Consider the following 21952-nt stretch of genomic DNA (forward strand, 5'->3'; position numbering starts at 1 on the left):
GCCAACAGGACAGTGATCTCATTTCAATGACCTTGTTCTTTCAGCATCAGTGACGACTTACAATGGCAAAGCATTTAATATTAATATGTAAACTCTGTCAAGTGCGTTCTAAAATGTCAAGTGCCCCTCCCCCAACTTACAAGCTATTATTTTATAGATACTGTATTATAAAAGTGTTATGAAGTTATGTTATAAGCAGTTATTAATGCCTTTGCTACAGACTGAAACTGTAAGAGGTGACCGAGGAACCGGCTGTTACGGGATGCCTATTTGGGATAGATCAAACTATTTTTTCTAATGCATCTTGCCAGTATTTTATTTCAGAGAAGTGACAAGCTGTTGGCCTCAACAGCTGTAGTGCTGATGGTTCAAGAGCCAGCTAAGTCAGTAAATACAGAAGTTTTCAGACTGGGAGAAGCAAGGGGATGGCAAGAGGAGTACAGGCATTACATACTTGATTATACTTTGTCTCCTCTTAGACTATAATCACCATCGGATGGACATGGTGTTTAAAAGTCTCTTATATTTACTTAACACATTCATAACTTCCCTGCTGGAAGCGGGTAGTCATTGCGGTACTAGAAGAGTAACTGTAGAAATGCCATTCAGCACAAAGTAGCTCAGATCTACCTCCAGTAAGTTTCTCTACACACATTCCAACACTTGCTTTTCAGGAGGGTGTAATGATTTACACATTATTCTTAAGTAGAGGAAGTTTCAATGGCAGATTAGTAACATAAACTGACAAGCTATATGTGCCTGTCAACAATGCATAGCAGAGCTGTTGCTGTCTTTGGCCTGTAACAGTTGCCACGTAAAAAATACTCCGTTTTTCTTTGTAAAAAAAATCCATCATCTGAAGTCAGTAAGAGATCATGAGTATCTATAAGTATGGTGTAAATTTTCCACACTCAGCTGAATTCAAGTGTTAACGGCTTTAAAAACAGGAGAATAAAACCCCAAGTTTATGAATGTCTGACAACAAACTGTGTAATCCTGGCGCATAGTTGTTGGCGTTACTAAATCTGGTCTTGATACCACAGTGTCAACATCCATCAGGTGCAACTGCCGCATGCCACTTCAGTTATTCTGTGGCTTTCTGTGGAAGTATGTGCAGATCTTCCTCATGGAAACTGAAGTGGTTGCAGCCTAGAAAAAAAACCCAACAAAACCAACAAGAAATGTTTCTAGGTTAACAGTTCATATACTGCAGGAATCTTAAAGTCACCCTCCATCATTGCTCCAGTTTGATAGCTTCCCAAATAAGATGATAGTAAATGAAAGGTTCTTTACTATAATCTGTTTGTCTCACAGATAAGAGGCTTACTACCTACAGGAAACACTGGCTAAAACCTAGGGTTGTCTTACTGCTGTAGGAAAAGCGCTCTGGCTGCAGTTTCAGCTTCCCTACAGCAGTTAAGAGGGCTACAGATTTCCAAGATGTAGCAGATCAACGAATGCTGCTGGTATTCCAGGCACCTCCTCAGGCTTCGAGTACAACACAGGAGCATCCCGAAATCTGAACTAGAGCATACTGGGCAGAAAAGATAATTGTTCTATAATAATCTTTCTCCAGGGCAAATCTTTCTGTCTTGTGTTTAAACGCGTACAGCATAAAGCACAAGTAGTTGTAGGTTTACTATAACCAAGATTTCTTGGTACAACCACAACATGAAGAGTTCAGCTGCTATGTGTAACTTAAGGAGTGGTGGCTTGCACACTTCACCTCTGATAGAAGTGCTGGAAGAGGTGAAATCAGGTGAGACATGAGATACTTTACCAAAATAAGCCTTAATGATGGCAACAACTTATAGCATCAGATATTCAATTGAGAGTACAACTAAAATTTGATGAGTGAAAATTTACCTAACATTTACTGAAATAAGACTCAGTCAAAGACACTGTAGCACTCAGAGTCCAGTTTCAGACACGAGTCGAGTTTGGTTTGTTTTAAAAAAATGTAATTATTGTTTCTCAATTTGCATGTTAAATGCTCATGCCCTCACGCCAACTTTTTTAGCTGCTTTATAAGCTTAACTTTCAGATCCTAGGATGAGCTCTGTGCCAGGCTTCTTGTACATCAAAAGTAGGGTTATGTAGGTGAAGTCCTGTCCTCCGACTCTTTTGCAATTCCTTTGTTTTCTGCTTGTTTTCAATTGAAGGAACTGAAGGCATTATTTAGCCCCATGGTTTTAACATGGGTAACAAATTTTTTTGCTCCCTGGGCTAGAATAAAATTTAGCCCTTTCTTCCAATGCTAAAGTGGCTTTCCAGTAACATAAACAGGCAGATATGACGGTGAACACAAACAGTAAGTCTGCCAGGAAAGGTGCTGTCATTATTGTGCTTCTCAGAGTAGAGCTGTATTTCAGATGACAGCTACATCCTTTGAACACCCGACTGGGGACTGGGAGGATCTCTGAGCTCCTGTGTGCCCTAAGTCCCTTTAAAGTGAGGGACATCAACATCCTAAAAATTCTCTTCCTGCATGGAGGGGATTAGTAGATAACAGCATTAATGTATCTGGCTTATTAGGCCAGAAATCATCCCTTTTGTCCATAATCAAAGGGATCAGATAATTCTTTGAATGCCTGAGCAGGAGAGAACAAGGGGAGAGTGACAGCTAGGGATAACTTCTTTCATGACCACTGTCACTGACTGTCCTACTTACAGTTTTCAGCGAAGTGGCCGCTGCCACAGCCTCTTGTCGTTTGGCACCGGGACTGCAAGATGACGGGGGACTGTTTGACGCGCTCTGGCTGCCAGCTCTGCCAGTCCGGAGCTTCTCTCCCAGAGCAGACAACCAATTTTTTCTTTCAGGTGAACTATTCTCTTTATCTACTACCTCAGTGTCTTTCCCGCACGGAGATTTGAAAAGATGGGGGGGAGTTTGAACGCCCGATGGATTAATACGGCTTCCAGGAAAGGAAGGCTCTTTTGGGCTGTGGCTGGAGCCTTCGCGGTCGTTATCCAGGTCAGCCAGGCTGAGAGAGCCTTCATCACAAGCTTTTTGGTCTGCAGCTAAGTCACATAAATTCAGCTTGGATTTCTTAGCCGCATGGTCCAGTTCAGTCACACAGCTACAGGCCTGCAGACACTTCTGCCCCGCATCGTCCCCCTTGCTGCAGTCAAGCCTTCTCTTGGCACGCTTTTCAAATGGCGATTGTGGGGCTTTAGGAGGGCAAGTAGCTTCCAGGAAACCTTGGGTGACTTCTGCCAGGGCTTTTCTAGGAGAAGGAGCCTTTTTCCCCACTTCTGGAGGAGAAGAACACGGAGTCCTTGTAACCCAATGTTTAATGGACATTTTGGAGGAAGGGATCAGTTTGGGAGAAGCGCGTGGGCTGGCTCCACTCTGCTTGGCTGGGGTGCAGGCTGCGGCCATCTGGGTTTTGAGAGCACCCGTCGGAGTGTTTGTAGACAGGGGAAGGTCTCCAGAATAAATGGGAGCACAGGCAGCTGGCCGTGGCGAGGAAATGCAGGGGCTGCCCACTGTGAAGGCCTTGGCAGGAGTACTCTGTGGGCTGGTTGGCGGTCCTGATAGGGGAGAAATGAGTAGTCTGATGAGGAACACAGAACAGCAGATTAAAGACAGCCCTTTTATAAACATCCCTTCCAACTAGGAGATCAATTCAGTGCTGACCCTGCTTCTCAGACATAGCCTTTTGAATTAAGAGGTTGCATAAATCCTTCTAATTTTGCTTAAACTGGTACAAGTCCTATGTAAAATCCTGTATCATATTGGTAAGTATAAGTTTGTGTAATGTCTGACGCCTGTCCCTTCTGTAACGAGCACTCTTATGTGAGCTACAGCCAAGGGACTGACGGACAGACAAAATAGATCTTGAGTCTTCCAAGTTTATCTAGCCTTGCTGGAAGCCTTGCAGTAGCTCGGTCCAGACAGCTCTGTACTGAGATGCTGCCTGAGAGCAAGGCTCGTCCCCCCCTGCACTACCACCTTTAACGGCTGCATAACTGAGTTGAGGGACAAAGGTACTGTAAGCAGGTCCCACAGCTAATTACAATACCAAGGAAGCCTTACGCTATAATGCCCTACCATATGAATAATGCTCCTAGTCAGGCATTAATAGTTGCATATTTTAAAGATGAAAGAAAAAGAGTGAGAACAGGAAAGGACATACTTTCATTCTCTCGTCTATTTGCTGGAGGATTTTCTACGATGCTATATTAGTAGGAAAACAGTAGTTATCTACCACACCCAGGGAAATGTGAGAAATTCTTCACCTCATGAACAAGAACTTAAATTCCAAAGAAAATAAAATCTGTCACTGTAGTAAGTTATTTCTTTAAAACAAATGATTCCCAAACAGATATTTCACAGTGGCTTTTGAGCTCACTAGCCAAGATGTAAACCCCCCTACTTTTAAAAAAGAGGTTCTGAATACCCAGCTTCTAAAAACAGTAGCCATAGGTAGGGGCGTAAGGATCTTACTAGTAACAGTGGGAATCATATATAGCAAAGATCTTGGTCTGCAGCAATATCAGAGGGCTTTTTTTGTTGTTTTTTTTTTCTTTTGTTTTGTTTTTTTTTTCCTGGCACCCTCCAACAGAGAACACATTAGCGGGTTTGTTAGATGCCAGCTTTCTCATTCATCTAACTTGCTGTGATGCAATTAAATAGGATAGCACCTTAGTTACTCTATGTATTTCCACTGCTGAGCACAAGAGCTCTAAACATTTTCTGTATACCAGAGGTTTAATCTGAACTCCTAATTCTCAGCATTAGCACTGTGCTATAAAGCACTTCATTAGAACAATGAGAAGTCTAGTGTGAATAACCTGCCATTTTCTTTAGGACACTGGGCTGTCTCACAAATAACATGTTGAGTGAGCACCTATATGACTCTTTGATTATATACCATACTAAGCCTCTTTTGAGCCTTCCTTTTACTGTATTACCTAGTATTCAAAATGCAGGTACTGGTGCATCAGAGCAAAATTATATAGGATCCCGTATTAACGGATCCCACTACAAATCACTCTAACACACAAAACAGAGTTAAAGGCTCCTTTCCTGATAAAATATGCTACTTCATAACACCTTGCTTCAGTCTGGACTAAGAGAAAGTAACTGCCAAGATTGGTTCTCCTAATCTTTACTTTAATGAGCACTTACAAGACAATAATATCTCAGCTGGGGAATTAGTTGCACTTAAAAATCTAAGCTCCTAGAGGTAGAAGAGAAGAGCAAGCCCAGCAACTCTTGATCCCTAATGACCATCTACAAATTCATACAGCAGAAATATTGCATGACTGGCTGGGTATGAGCACTCTCAATCCCAAATCAGTCTGAAAGTTATACTGTGGTGACACTGGATAAGGGGAAAAAAGCTATCCTGAGAGTTGGATGGGTGTCACAGCAAGAAGCAAACCCAAGCTTGAGAAACAGCCCCAAACTTGAGCTAAAGAATACGAAGATCAGGCTTTTTTGTAGGACTGCATGCATTATTCAGGCTTCTACTAAGCCAGTTCCAAGCTGTTTCCATTTATGCTACCATTGCATATAGTACAATACCGTAAATACCTGCAGTCAACCTGTATAACACCAAAGCAGCTTATTTCAGATGTTCTCTACCTTCTCTGCTAGAAATCTTCTAGAGTGATATCATCAATCTCTAGATTTAAGAGTCACAAATTGTCCATGCACAGGCCTGTTCTAGAAATTTGGTTACATAAAAACATAGAGAAAGTAGTGCAACTTAGGGAAACCACAAAAATAATTTCCAAAGAAAAGGAAACTGTGCTTGCTACACTTGATGATATAGGTCAACAGTCAATACACAACCTCAGTCTCACAATTTGTTCCACGTAAATGGGTGGGGAACTACCTAGATCTCATCCCAGCAGGTCTGAAACAGTACTTAGCTTGCCAGCTCTGAATCAGTGTCTGCAGATAACTCCTATATTCTAACAGCACGTGCTTTGTGTTCAAGAGCCAAGGTCAGCAGGAAGCCTGCTGTTGTGTTTGCAGTGTCTGTGTACTTCCTCTTCCCTCCTGTGTTACTTTAATGCAGCAAGAGCAAGGAGAAATAAGTTATTTTTCCAGTATAATTGCCAAAGCTGACTTGTAAACTTTTAGTGTACAAGCTACTTCAGGTTTCAGGCTTCTGGACTAGACCTATCCTTACTTCTCTTTTGCTGAAACTAGTACACAAAGTGATTTTTGAGCCCTCTCTGAGGCAGAGCGTGTGCACACACAAACCAATTACCAGCTACGGAGCAGACCTGGCACTCTCCCTGCTATTGTCCTGCAAACTTCCTGCAAGACTGTTACTCGCTGGCAAAAGGTTAGAGGTAACGTTATCCCATTAGTGGGATTTGGAGACCTTCAGCCTTTATTTGTTTTAGCCAAGGTGAAATTCATTTGGAGGGTGGCTAGAAAAGATAGGTGGAACACAGGAAGTCACACCACCAGCTGCTGGGAAGCTATTGTATTCTTAGTTTCAGAGCTACTCTACAGAGAAGCTCATCTTATTTCACTTTTGGGGGGGGGTTATTCTCCTTTCACCTACTCTACTGTAACAAAATGCAAGTTTCAGATAAGTCAAAGTGGTGCTATGATCCAGGGCTCTTTTCTTATGGTCTAGGGTACCGTCCAGTGAGTAGCTTCTCCACAGAGCCCAGATCTGCTTGCTAGCTGTGAGAGCATGCTGCATAGCTTGTCTGATTCCCTAGGCTCTGTAGAAAGGTATTGCATTTGTTAACTAGCCTTAACATGTGAATAGATGAACGCTACTGATTAATTCTGGAACATTATGATCACATCATGATTGCCTACATGCATTTTTGAAGTACTTTCACTACGTGGCATTTGCCTGTATAGCCAGTCAGTACCTCTGTATGAAGCTGAAGAAAGAGATGCAATATTGATAGCAGCAGCAAAGAAATCTGTGCAGAATTCAACTACTGGGCAGGAGGAAACAGTTCAGAGTTCCAAGGCTGTATATATATGCCATCAGCCCTTTACTGGGTAAACTAGCAAACTGGAAAAAGCATATGATCTTACTGCTCTCAGTTATTATTTAATATAAAAGAAAGTGTGACTTGTTGCTACAGTGCATGCACACATGACATCTCCTTTGGCTGTTCACTTACTGAACCCTGCTGATATCCACTGAAGATCTGGCTGCCCGACAAGCTGTATTAATGAATATTTGCTTTGCAGTCTGGTCATACAGACTTCGGCATACTTGTAAGCTATTTCAGCCAGCTTGTCTTGTTGGTGGCAGAAGTATTTACAAATAGAAGTGTTTGTCTGGCTATATGAATTATTGCCTAATATGAAAAAAATAGAAGACTAATAAGACAAGCCAAAGGCTGCTGTTGGTACAGAGAACAGCCAAAATTCAGAAGCCATGTTGCAGAGCAAGATATCTCAGCTCAGGGGCCTTACCTGCTCCACGTTGTTCTTTTGGTTTCTTCTGAATGACCCAGCCCACCAAGTTGATTTTGCTGAATGCTGATTTCTCCTCCTCAGGACGACGTTGTAAGCGCCAAATCCTCACAGTGTTGTCATCAGAGCACGTGGCAATCTACAGTATAAATTAGTTTGTTGGAGTAACCAGAGCACTGGCCAAGTGAACTAGAACAGCAACACCCAACACACCATGCCAATATGAATGAGGGTGAAGCCTGGTTGAGGGGGTACAAGATTTGCCCATAAAACAAACAAAACAACCCAACTCTCTTTCATTACTGTACCAGACAGCAGTATTTGCTTTAAAGCGGGCAAGGCTGCCGCCTTCATGTCTTTCTGCTAGAGAAATCTCAGTCACCAGTAACTATCGGCCTTGCATAGCTCTGTAACAGACGGCAGTCTGCTCAGGAAGGGCCAGGGCATATCTTGAGATTTCAATCACTCGGTAGACAAAAGCGGCCATGCTGCTTTTTGCACCTGCATCTAGGTCTGTCTCTGTTACTCAGGATCTTTTCTGCTTGGGGACGAACATTTGCAACACACTGAGAAGGTGACATTGGAAGGCTGTGGCACTAGCCTTAAGCGCTATCTCTTCAGAGTCAGATGTCAGCAGTATCTGGCAGAGAAACTAACACTGCTAGAAACATTGGTCTAGATTCCCGCCGCAGCATCACGCACTCCAAAAGGATCTGTGGAATCTTGTCCAAAGAAGCAACAGAACCCACCTAGCCCGCATTTTATGGCTCATTTTGGACAGATTAGCTGGTGACTCACAGGGGAATCAGCAGCAAGAAAAAGGAAATGCTGTGGCCCAAGTTCATAGTAATCTGGATGGGAAAGTGCCTCTACTCTGACCTCTGTGACACGAATATTGTCCCTACAGAAAGCAACTTTGCATCTCAAATCACTCCAAGCGGCTTCCTGACCTGTCTTAGCACCACATTTTCCACTTTACTTCATGCTTCAGCATCTGTACAATGGCTGACTATTTCTTACCTGTGCCAGTAACAATTTTAAAGGCTGTATTGGTCTGCATTTCCAACACATCATGATCAGGATGCTGGGCTACCTCTAGATCACAGATTTCATCTAAAATGCTAGTTCTCATATTTTTGTGCATCTTACACAACTAGAACAATTCCTCTTGTTTGCCTGCAAGACTCTCACCCTCCTACACTGCAACACTTCTCTGAAGACCCGGTTCTATAGTGCAAGCTAGGGAAACTGGCTGACTTGCTTAATACTGTGGGGTGAAAGGAAGTCTGGCTATTATTAGGACACTGTCTAGGATTTTTCAGGGTTATTTCTCATTTTAAGCTAGGTCAATCATTTGAACCAACCTCCTACTGCAGTTCTCTTCCTTTTAGTGATACCTGGTACATAATTACTGACCCAATTTCACTGTAGGTTTTTGGGTGTACACACAAATATGTCATAAAAACAGCTCAGATTTTGAAAAAAGGTCACGATGAAAAAAGTCCACACATTTTTTAAAGGGCATTCAAAACTTCTTGCCACTCTGTACAAGACTAGATGTATCAATGGTCAGACAGGTCAGGAAGCTGTAAGTATGGAACCACAAAACAAGCTTTTGGCTTATGAAAGCCCTGATTAAATGGTTTCACAGTTTTGTCTCTTATAGGTAGTGACACAAGCTCTCATCCAGAGAGGTCTTTGTTCATTTGCGATTTCCTAGGTCTTATCAAATAGCCTAAATCATTTGAAAATAATGAAAAAGTTCTAATACATTGCACTCATGTGACAAGCTTGGTTTACTGCTGCCCCAAATGAACATTTTTAGAAATTATTGACTAAAAATTTCCTCCCAAATAAACAAATACTGCTGCAATTTTGAGAAGCAGATGTTGCCACATCACATCTATTGTTTCACAGGAAAGACAATTTTCCAGAAAACAAACCTTAGTGAAGTCTGAAGGACACCAAGCAATGGAGGTAACTTCTTGAGAGTGACCAAGGAGTATCCGTGGAGGAAGGCTAGGCTCAGAAACCTTAAAAATTCCATAGAAAAACAAGTATACAGTCAGAAGTCCCGCAGCCTAATATACATCACTAAGAAAAGACCCCACAGCCCACCTGTGAAGCATGTGAATACTTTCCATCTTTCCTATATGAGACGGATAAATGCTCCCAGCTGTCATCATGAGGCAAAAACGGATGGAGCCCTAAGAACCAGTTCATGTTTCATTTCTAGAGGTGAAGCAGCTGGTTAGCAGTGAGAGATACTGACTTGCCTGGAAACACTTGTCCGATTCCTGCTACACACAGGATTTCTGCCTCCAGAGCTCTCAGCCCAAAACACGACAAGCATTTTACTATATTAAGTACCTCTACCTGTTCTAGGTAAGATGCTTAAAAGCTTGGGAAGCTCATACTTTGAATCAGGATAGGCAAATATATTCTGCTGCCATTTTACAAATGTCCCAATCACAGGTCAATGGTTCATTAAAAAAAAAAACCCGCCACCAACAAAATCCTATAGATGAACCTTCACTGGCTTCAGAACTGGCATTTGTGCGACTGCCAAGCGCCTGTACCTCCTCCAACCAACCAGCTGGACCAGAGACCCTCTTAAGAGTTCATAAAAATGCTCCCTAAATCACTCATGCTCATTAAACTGATCTCCATTTCTCTTACACCCTTCATAAAAGTCTTTCTCCTGTTCTACAGTATTACTATTAATCTTCAGTTACAGCTCATGTAAGTGACAGATACAGCTGAAGCTAGCATTAAGTGGCCCAAGGAAGAAAACACACATGCATACACACACACAGAGATTATATCCAAGTTTTGCATGCTTTCAGCAGGCAATCCTTTCTGGAGCTATGAGTCACCATTATTGATGTGACATTATAAGGGGAATTTATCAAAGGGATTTGCATAAATGACTAAGTGAATGAACAGATCCTTTAGCGTGTGGGCAAAGGAGTAGACATTACATACAGATTTCAAAGAAAGATGCAAGGCATTGGGGAAGGCTTCTGATTTACACACAAGTTTTTCTCTTGTGGATCACCTCCTACAACCTGCCTGCAAAACCGCAACTGAATATCCAGCTTCAGATCTTAAAGTTGTTCTGATACAAACAGGTTCATCTTAACAGGCTGCTTTTTTTTTCCTGGCATAGCAGAGGCAATCACTTGACTAAATATCCACTAAATGCCTTGGTCAGAGCATTCCCTTCTCTGCCAAAACATGCAATACCATGGAAACTAAATCCCTATTCAGGCAATAAACAACAGGAGATCTCGGTGCAGAGAACACCTTCGTTTACATTTAATAGTGGTCTTGCTATACACACGTAACAGACACAACAGTGGTCTAGTAGCCACTGATTGCTGAATGGAAAGCAGAGGAAGAGAATTATGCTTGCTGGGACACACTTGTTTTACACTATACTAGTGTAAATTAAACCGACTTATTGTGAACTAAAGGAGGATGCATAGTTGTAGCTGTGTCCACTGTGTTTGGCAGAAGACAGTCAGCCAGTCTGCACATGTTAAGTCAGGATTAGCCACAGCACATGCTGCTTTTTGCCTGATTTGACAGGATATTGGTGGGGAAGTTAGAGCTATTGTGGAAAGGCTGAAAGAGAAACCTAGGAAATGAGACTTTATTAGATACTCTGCTCACTGAAACAGCTGTTGTACCCATCTTCAAGATTCAGCATAAAATGGCGTATATAGTTTTATGCACCATGCGATACAGAAGCACTTAAATTCCAATGCTGGAACAGACCAAAGGGTAACTTAATATGGTCACCTCAGAGTGGTCTGTACCAGAGGGTTCAAAGGACAATGGAACTCTGGAAGTATATGTCTATAAAAGATACTTTTTTATTACCGGGAAAGTAGCTCAGCTAGGTGCCATCTTTGTAGAGAGAAACCCCTCTGCTCTCTGGCTTTTATAATCTTAGGGCTGTTCAAGAGTCAGTTCATTAATCGACGAACTAGTAATTAAAAAAAAACACCAACACAATAAAGTGAGTGTTCATTGCCTGGAAGTGATTTGTATATGGAAACAGACTGAAACAGCATCCTTCTAGCCACAGTATTCCTTGGGAACTGCTCACCCAAACACAACTTAGCACTGCTGCAGAAGTTTCTCAAAGAAATAATCTGGGTGGACAAGGTCTTGCTCTGCCTCTCATTCCTCTCTAGATATGAAAAGCTAGCACTCTTCATTAAGTTCTTTCCAACATTACCTGTTAATTGCTCATGCAATATCTAACCATGTTTTTTTCACAGCGTAGTAAGTCCTCATCCCAGGAAAAGATAAATATGTTTCAAAGTCAGTAAAATCTGCCAACATTTAAAACAAATTAAGAAGACTCTGAATATGACAGATCTCGAAAGAAACAGTTTTGCTGGAAGTCCCACTTTCTAACATGATTATGGGATTAAAATAAAAGTAACCATCTGATGATTTATTTAATAAATATGCAATATGATCTGTCACCCACATGTGATAGCAACAGAAGCCTTCTGTACATGAATGCATTTTAAATGTGCTTAAACACTTAAACTTTGAGATGTAATGACATCCTTGAATGCTCCCGACCCAGTCCCAGCCTGCGTTCCAAGAAGGTATCAAAACATGTGAACACAGGATGCACAACCCAAGTTTGCACAGGTATTTTTGCTGAACTCGCACAGAACATGAGGAAGGTTAAAATTACACTACTTGGCATGGGAGTAGCCATGCTACTGCACTCCTGCTACTTCTGAGTAAACAACCTAGCTGCTTACAAGTGTTCTCCAAATCAAAAAGAATACATGCTCAAACCACAATCACAGCAGGCTGGCCCTCTGCTCTCAAAGGTTTGTATTGTACTTTCAAACTCATCGTGAAAGGGGTAAACAAGTCAGCATTCCTTAAAAATTACCCCAAACCTGAAATAAGCAGTCACCTGTGGTTTCTGTCTATTCTACTTCAGATAAGAAGTCCACTCTGTTCCCGTATCGCTGTCAAGTACGGAGAGCAGAACTTGAAGCACGCCTCATTCTGAGGTCCCTGCTATTAACTTGATGACATTTGCATTTCCTACACGTCAGCACAAGATGCCAAGTGATGAAGCCTCTCGGCTGTCAGACAGTGCTTTGGAATTTTGCTGAAGGCTCTGGCTGAGCCCTTGCTGTAATACAAAGGCTTTAACTACTGTAAATTAAGCATGAGAAAAAGCTATGTCTGAAGCAAGAGCTGGAAAAAGGAGAAGTGGGGGGAAAGAGTACCCTTTAAAACAACTAAATCGTTAGGTTTCTGTTAATGTGCTCCATTGCTAAATATGAACCGAGAACTGTCTGTCCACTTGTCATAGCTGGCTGAATCACCAGGATTGAAAGAGGATTTTAATGCCCATTAAAACCAGATTAAGATCAGCAACTCGCAATAAGCAGCAGTGATGAGAGACGTATTGATGGCAGGAGGTTAGCTCTGGTTTACATTAAACAGTTACATCTGGCCTTGACAGCACCACACTCTGGGCACAACATGCCAGGAGCTAACCCCACGCTGCTGTAAGTAGGAGTGGGAAGCAGGGAGTGTCCTACGTGAACATGAAAAGCAAATGAAAAGAAACAGTGGATGGAGCAGCTCCGGGTTGCACGCTTGGGTCTCTCCCAGTCGCCTCACCTTCCAGATGTATGCGTTGCAGTCACTCGAGCCACTGACCAGGAACTGGTCGTCTGGGCTGGTGCTGGATTTGATGTAAAAGGTTGAATTCTGGTGCCCGCTGAAAACCGCCACTGTGAGGAGAAAAGAAAAAAAGAAAATAAAAGCCCCACTCAGTGCACAGCCATGGAGTCGGTTGCGCAAGCAGGGCTGATCTTACAGGCTTTTCCTGCCTAGCCACATATCCTCTGGAGAAAGTGGTTGCACTGCTCCCTCGCTCTGGGGCAGGAAGTCTTTATTATTCAACTGGAGCCCTTCAGGCTTCCCAAACGAAGCAGGTTTACCTGAACAGCTCTCTCCACAGCATTAGGAAGCAGTGGCAGTTTCATTAAAGCTTTAGCTTCACCCATGTCACAAGCAGGCCGAGACATCACCTGGGCTGCCCCACTACTCTGGTTAAGGTTCCTTGTCTCTTCCTCTCTCAGCCGCCATCACCAGCCACGCTACGTTAACAGGGGCAGTCACGCAGAAAGCATAGCGAGGGCCTTCTTCCACCCAGGCAGCAAGGAAGGTGCTTGCTGCTCCTTCCTCCTGCTGCCAGCATCTTTTATTTCGTCAACAAAACTTGCATCGTGTCAGCCACGCTCACTGGTGGCTATATTTAAAGCCTCAGTAGTGTTTGCTAAAGCCTTGAAACCATCGCCCCGAATGGCTGCCGTTTCCCCTATTATGAGAACCGGAGGAGCCAGCAACCGGCACAGGAACTGAGTGTGGATCTAGAGCACTCAGCCGCACTATGTCCCGTCCTCTCATCGGGGCTGAAAGGGTGAGTTTCCTGATGTAGTGCCAGGCAGGGCTGGCACCCCCTTGACCAGCCCTGTTTTAATAGTGGTTTTGGCGGAGGAGGCGACCCACAGACCAGAGGACAGGTGACTGCCTTTCGTGGTCTTTGAAAAGTTGCGAGACCCCAAAAAATCCCTTCATTTTTACCCACAGCTCTCTCAGTGCAGCGGCTACAGGACAGCGAGTCCCTTCTTAAGCCAGACCTACCAGCAAGTCGTGGTACAGTGAGGATTTCCTCACGTCCCCCTGCAACCTAAAGCTGCCTCAAAACTAGATAAGCGCAGCCGCAATTGGGACGAAAGCCAGAGAGTGAGGAGAGGCACCAACCCGTGGGCAGGCGCTGCCCTCTGCGGGAACAGCGGCACACCGAGAAGCCGCACATGTTTCACCCAGCTGGATGAATCGAGATTGCTCGCTGGGTTTTACTGGCTGCACACGGAAGGCAAGAGCTCCATGAAGAGACCGAGGGCGGGATGCCCTGTGCTTTGGAGAGAGCCCACTCCTGCAGGGGGACAGGCCGGTGAGTGTATTTCCGCAGCTCAGCGGTGGCACCTGGGGTTAACCTCAACAACTGACCTATTAATATTTACTACTTGCACCACTTCTCGACTCTGGAAGCGTTCCCACCCACCAGACTGCCTTCCTGAAGAGCAGACAGAAGGACACATTGTTCATTTAATTTCAATTAACTGTGAGACTGAGAAAAGGCAATGGAAACTAAATCATTTGTCTGGCTGGAATGCATCTAACAAGTTTTGCCACTTTCTGAGAAGCAGCCACTGGCCTATGACATAGCAGCTTAGTGCACCGAATTCTGTCGGCCGTCTTGTCAACACAAAGGTCACAGATGCAGAGCTGAAGGAGTCTAAAAAGCTGAAGCATCTCCACAATATGCTGGGGGCGCTTTCTCCCAGAAACTGTGGTAGAAGCTAAATTTAAAAGACACCTTAAAATATATGAATATGACTATTTTACATGGATTCATATCTAAGAGCTTGAAAAATCAGTGATTGCCAGTAAGCAGAAGATTCAAACTTGCTTCAGGTGGATAGCAGCTGGACACTAGCCATTCCTCACCAGATATCATGCAAACTACCCTTAGTCTCAGTCTGGGTAAACCAGTATCTGCACTTATGTAAGTTTTTGGGCTACTAATTTTATGTGGATGGCTTAACCCAAAATATGAACAGCCCTTGTAACAGGTGCCTTCTCTTCCAGGTAGCTTTAGACATAAGAGCATGGAATAGGTCTCCTAAGCATTCAAGCTGGTCTCTCTAAGTCACAGGGAGAAACTCGCCTTTCTATGCTCTGTAACACCTATTTTTTGCAGCTATTTCCACAGATATCACACTTACCTGGAATGGTCCTTAAACTCGTCATATTGAACATGTAGATACTGTCATCAGTGCAGTTAGCAAACAGATTAGCACCGGTGGAATCCAAAACCAGGCTAGAATATCCTATAGACAAAGAGGGAAGTTCTTCATAAGAAATAACTCCACAAAAAACATTCTGGAAAACAGGCATTCGCAAAGAAATGCCTAGAGGGGGTAATTTGGAAAGGATCTCTATCACGTATGATTATTTGTTTGACAGAGCACTTGCTGGAGAAGGAAAGTTTCTAGAATAACATCTACATTTTCTCCTGAGGATTCAGGGTGATATTTAGAGAGGAATCTCACCTCCAGAGCAGGCAAGCGATTTATTTGATAGTTTCAATGGATAACAGGAACAACAAATTGTAGAAGCAGAGATTAAAAATAAATAGAAACCCTCACGCTTTGGTAGAATAAGCCATCCTCTGATTTGCTAGTGACTTAGGTTCAAGAAAAATCTTTCCCTGCAAGCAAATTTCAGGGTGATATTTAGAGAGGAATCTCACCTTCAGAGCAGGCAAGCGATTTATTTGATAGTTTCAATGGATAACAGGAACAACAAATTGTAGAAGCAGAGATTAAAAATAAATAGAAACCCTCACGCTTTGGTAGAATAAGCCATCCTCTGATTTGCTAGTGACTTAGGTTCAAGAAAAATCTTTCCCTGCAAGCAAATTATTTCACAACCAGCTCCTCGAGGATTTCCCTCATGTTCTTGGGACTGACACTGACCATTACCACATCAAGATAGTTGATTAGACAAGTCATCAGGAATTACTGTGTTGCATCAGAGCATTGTAAGGTGTTAAGACACAAAGAAGCACAGAGCAACATAAACAAGAGCACTATTGATTTTGATAACAAACAGCTTCAAGTATTGCTCGACTCTGGAAGGTTATAATGTAAAACCCCAGTCCGGTCTGTTGTCTTTGCAAGATACGATGAAAAGAAAGAGTTCAATCTGATTTCTGCTCATGCATCAAAACGACTAGCTAAATTCTACCTCAAGAGCTCTATTATTTCCTTATGTCCATTTCTGAAAATGCACTGCTGAAGCTTATGCAAGATTTTATCATTGGTGCAATGATACAAAAGTGGGACACCTTCACTCTTCAACTTGAAAATCTGGTATTGTCAATCAAAATATCCTGCTGAGCTTGTCAGTCTGATCAATAATTGGCTAAAAAGATAAGAGATGGCACTGTCACTACTTCTTAAATTCACTTTGCACTTTAACAAATACATCCTCCAATAACTTACCAAGTTTGCGAGTGCTGGTTCCAGGGTAGCAAAAAGACTTGAAAGGCACCGGGTCCTGACGGTAAGCCGCATAGTTCTTGCGCAAGTCCCATACTTTGATCACACTGAAATAGAAAAGCACAAGTGTCTTCGACTTCAAAATTGCTTTTGCAATGCTGATAAGGCCTTCTAAGAGCACAGGAAGACAAGCTGCTCATTACCGAGGAGTGTCCAGTGCTAAGGAGCACAACTGAACAAGAGTAGAGCAGAGACATGCTGAAAGCAAAACAATTGCTCCGCTGGTTATGGATAAGGAAGCAGCATTGTCTTCTGTAACTAACACAAGATACAACATGAGCCCACAAGTCAACGTTCTTCGACTAGTAAAAGGAAATATGAGGATGCCTTTATACTCCTGACTTGTAGTTTTAAAAATGAAGTCTTTCAAAGTTTTTCTTGCTCTCCAGGAGCAAGCCTTTCTCACGAGCCGTAAGCAGGAGAGTCAATCTTATCTGCCTTAGAAAGGCTCTGACCACATGGAGCCTGCTAAAGAATTGAGTTCTGAGAGGGTAATCGCCATGCTAATCAATAAGGCAGTTTGCTTGAGCTCCAAGATGCTGCAACAGATCTGGCACCTAAAAGAATGCATCCTTTGTAACTCAAGGCAACATTTTCTCAAGCATGCCTACACATATCCAGGCACCAACCACCCACTTGCATCCCAAAACAGCTCACTGTCTAACAATAGTCTGTTTACTTGAGGTCCAATAGGTCCATGAGAACAGAGAGAGATGACAAGAACCGCTCTCGTTCTGCCCCATAGCCAAGACACTAAAATGAGCATTTACCACATATGCACAATTTGTCCCAGCACGGCCATCTCCAGTAAGGAAGAAAAGCAGCATTCAGCTTTGCCAAAGCAAGCTGGCAGCATAGCTCTGCTGATTCTATCTAATAGCAACTGTAGCTTTGTGGGCCACTGTGTGATCTTAGAAAAAAATCACCCAATCTTTTTGTGCCACTGAGAAGAACATGCAGAATAGACAGAAAAGCAGGCATCCTCCTTCCTTACCCATCAACAGCTCCTGCAGAGATAAGAGTATGCTCGTCCTGAAACAGCACCACAGTTACACTCTGCTGGAAATCCTTAAAGGAAAAAAGAAAAAAACCCCACAACTTTATTTTCTTTCAAGGTCAGCAAGATCTTGCTGCTTAGTCCAAGGCCAAGTGAATACCGAGGAAACCTCCTCCTAGCCAGGCAGGAGAACCTGGAAATATCAGATGCCATTTAGGACACAACAATCCTTCGAACACTCCCACCAGTGAAATAATTGCCACTGAGCGGTAAGTGTTTGGGCAGCAGTTTGAGGTTATAGCTTTTAGGCCAGAGATAAGAGAGCTGCTTTCATCACAAGGTTTAATAGATTAAATAAGACCAGGTCTTACTCCAGTAAGGCAGTCATTTGTATGGTCAAATTACGGGGGAAAAAAAAAAGAAAGAAAAAAAAAATTACAACCCTCCCTATCTCCCCCCTCAGAAAAGGAATGCTGGACCACTCCTTTCCTCTCTGGGAAAAAAAGATGTATTTTCACATGGCATTTGCACAAAGATGGCTTTGATGGCACATGAGTTGTTAGACAACTAAAAAATGTCTAAAATTAGCCATAGCAAGTGACAATGACACAAAAACCTACCTCTGCAAAGATAAATCGAAGCATTTACCACATTCAAGCCAAATATTTCTCACCATAATTACTTAGGAAGACTTCTGGGAATAACATTGTCCCCAGAAGACAGGCCTGCATTTCATTTGTTCCGATACCTACCACCAAGGGAGCAAGTCCTCTTAGATTCTGCCTCTTCTTCTTTGGTTTGGAAGGAGTCTGCTTGTCAACCACATTGTGTGCTCCACTGATTTGATTCACCTGCCTATAAAATCCATCTGAAAGAAGTCAAAGGCATCTCAATTAATAGTTTCTATGCAATTTTGCCATCACATTAATAAAACAGGCAGCAGCTTGGAAAAAAATCCTAAAAAGTGGCGGAGACTAACCTTTAAAATCATTAATGTATTCTGAAAACAAAAATTATTACGTATGAAACCAATGAGAATAACACAGTAGAAAACAGAAGCACATAGTGCAAAAAATTGCAGAAGCCAACGTTGCGTGGACACTGAAGCTAGAACTGGCCTAGGCAGGCTGTCTTCGGAAATCATTACCCCTCGGTCTGGTCTTCAGCATGCATCCTCATCTGGAGCGTTCAACCCATTTCATCCCGAGCAGAACTGTACTTATAGGTAGGTTTCCAGCGCTTTTCCACTCTACTACTTAATTTTCTATTAGCCTTTTGTCTGCTACTTCTCACTTTATGAAACTTACTGCTTTACTAGAGTAAAGCGACTTTTCTACTTTTTTCCCACTTCAATCATGTGGAGCCTCCCTTTTCCCCCACTTGCCAGTTTGAAGAGCCAGGGAACCTGGGACAGATGAAAGAGTGAGACATGTTCTGGCAGCACAGGCCAGGAAACTTCTGGGACAGAGCAGGGAACTGGGGAGAGGCATAAGGGCATGACCTGAGCAGGGAAGGAAAAGCTCCAGGAAACAGAAAGAGAGGAGCAGAATGAGCTCACCCTGCATTTAGTAGGTGTTCCCACAATACATTCAGTTGCTCCCAGCACTCACAAGCTCCTTTGCTCCTGCACTTTCTGCCTTCCTTCCTACTCCGGCAGGAGGCTTCCCAGCTTTGCTTCACCCCTCCGAATGGCTCTGACCTAAGCACTCTCACCCAGCCCATCTACCTCCGTACTGTCCCACACAAGGATGTATTCTGTGCCCCCTTATCTCCTTACCAATACACAGGGTATTATCAGGACAGCATGTATATCATGCTGCAAATCTGAGAGGGTTACAAAGTGGAAAAACATATTAGACACAGAAGAAACACCTATTCCACCCTTTTACTGTACTAAAGCAGTCCACTGTTACATGACAATCTTCTTCTTACAGAAGTGTTGCCTATATTGTAATCGAAAGCATTAGTCCGACATGTACATCTAAGTACTATTTTTACATGAGATCCCGAGCCTTTTTGGTACATATCTGAAAGTTCAGGTACCTTTCTTGTTGCATCTGGTATCCCAAACCATGATGTTTCCATCTCTGCCTCCAGTACAGAAGACAGCTGAGAGAGAGAAAAAGAGTACTATTAGCTTCCAAAAGTATTAATTTAATTAAATGAATGCAGTACAATGCCATCTATGTGCCTCTGGCTCTTCTGGCCCAACACTCGGGATGCCAGTCCTAGAAATACCAAAATCAGGCCAGTGTTCTGCCATGCTTTTTGACTAGTTTCCTTACTCTTCCTAGTCTTTCTTTACTACTACTGTAGAGAAAACAGCTTATGAAAAGAGTATTTACACGCTTACGTAAGGAAGTAAGGACTGAATGATTTCAATATCATGTCTTAAACTTGCCCAAGATCAGAAATGTGCAGATGTTAGCATCAGGTCACTGTGAAGTTCCAACAAGTTAGTTTTGCTTCACTGACTAGGTCACTGCTCAGTCTGCCAGTAACTGAGCAGAAAACTGTAATAACTGTAACTGTCAGTTTCCAAAGCCCTTTTTTAGCCCCAAAAGTACCGATGTGCCAGGGGAAAAGAAGAAGGAAAAAACAGACAACAGGGAATATCAACATTTACCTTTCTCAAATCTAGAAAAAGCAACTGACTTGAGACTACACTGGTGACCTTTGCATATGCCAAGAAGCTCCCCGACTCTCACATCCCACACCTTGGCTGTCTGATCTCCTGAAGCAGTGACCTTCAGAGGAAAAAATAAAAAGCTTTAGTCATTTTCTGCATACAGTTGCCAAAGCATTAAAAATAAAGTTAGATGGCAAAAGACTGCTTACAATCCTGTGTTCCCCTGGTACCCAGGCAAGGTCAAATACAGCATTTGAGTGAGCCTGCCATTCTAACAAGAAAACAAAAGCCAAGATTAGTTCAGTGCATTGCAACATGATATTTTGCAGAAGACTAAAGAACATCAGACACTGAAATCAGAAAACTTGTCAACAGCTTGCCTTAGGCGTGAAAAACAACACAGAACAATTCACCTACTGCTGCTGTTCTAAGAGCACACTCACAGCTGCTGCTTTGTAAAGAAGACTCAGCAAAGTATATGAAAGGATTTAAGTACTGCCCACGGGTATGTTTAAATGACTTGCAAAAAGCCTTTCTTTGATTCCAGTAATCACGTACTTGTCACATCAAATGAAGATCACATTCTCTATAATATTTACCCTTAAAGATGAGCTTGCTGGTGGTTTGAGCTTCAGTATCATACAGTCTAACAAATCCTTCTTCATTTGCAACTGCCAGTACATGCTCCAAATTCGGGGCTGAAAAGCAATTGAAACGTATTTGTGTATTATGTAGCTGATGCATAATCATGCCCCTGCTTTTTGTGAAGGGTCACAGACATTTTAAATAGGGTACTTGGCAAATAGATAGCTGTGAAATAAACAGTATTTATATAGCAATTTAAATGTTCAAAATGCAGAAATATTGGCAAGCATTTTTTCTAGATGTTCCATTCAGGAACTACTATACATGGGCAATCAAATGGCTCCAGGAGCAACTTCTGAGACAACGGCCTCTTTCACCAGCTACGATAGTTCTCTAGTTATAGGTTTCTGTATCTATACTACCTACCATCTACAACCTCCAGTACTTTCTATGGATCTGAGTTGGAAAAGCAGGAAGCTGCCTTGGAGAAACGTATAAGCTCACACCAAAACTAGAGTACTACAAATGAAAGAGTTTTGCCCTAAAGATCCAGGAGCTTCCACGCTTACTTCCCTCATCGTGTATTTATCATGGGGAAACGCTACATGCAACAGCCTAGTGACATCCATCCACCTCTCCGATTTCTACATACTATTCTCCATTCTGTTATACCTTTTATATATTTTGAACAAAGCCCAATTTTTCAACTACGTAGCCTAGCACTGTCACCAAGAGGACATACCTTGAAACAGACAAAGCTGAAACAAAGAGACGTTAAAATAAATGCTTTGTAGTTGCTTCTTTAAGGGAATACTTTCCACCAGTGTATCTAGGAGCACCATGATCCAATTTATATCACATCTAGGTGCAAGTACACTATTACCAGCTCACTTTAAAACAAGAACCTCCAAAACCAAATCATGAGACATAGTATAAAAAAGAAAAAAAAAATAGCTGACAGCGGTGCCCACACCCTGGCCCCTAAAAGGGCCTTTCGGACGGTGACTTTACCTGTAGAAAAGGTGCAGCCGAAAGGAGGGACCGGCATTCCCGTTTCCCCGTAAGACAGGTGGTCATCTTCTTGGCTGCACTGGTAGGTATCCAAGAGATGCTGCAGGGGAAGCGGCGAGGACCGACCTACA

The 21952-nt window shown here is 42.7% G+C and overlaps 1 protein-coding gene across 1 annotated transcript; it reads right to left on the reverse strand.

The window, feature by feature from the left end:
• Window positions 1-1080: 1080 nt before the first annotated feature.
• DTL (denticleless E3 ubiquitin protein ligase homolog) lies at window positions 1081-21948 on the reverse strand (the record flags this gene model as incomplete). Its single annotated transcript, XM_009279626.2, has 14 exons — window positions 1081-1149; window positions 2672-3534; window positions 7412-7550; window positions 9355-9444; window positions 13085-13197; window positions 15262-15366; window positions 16543-16646; window positions 17594-17667; window positions 18349-18464; window positions 19640-19705; window positions 20223-20343; window positions 20435-20496; window positions 20825-20923; window positions 21822-21948. Coding segments are annotated over 14 exons (2148 nt in total), but the record flags the coding sequence as incomplete, so codon positions are not given.
• Between the last annotated feature and the right edge of the window lie 4 nt (window positions 21949-21952).

Source organism: Aptenodytes forsteri, unplaced genomic scaffold, assembly GCF_000699145.1.
Source record: "Aptenodytes forsteri isolate BGI_AS27 unplaced genomic scaffold, ASM69914v1 Scaffold195, whole genome shotgun sequence".
Lineage (NCBI taxonomy): Eukaryota > Metazoa > Chordata > Aves > Sphenisciformes > Spheniscidae > Aptenodytes > Aptenodytes forsteri.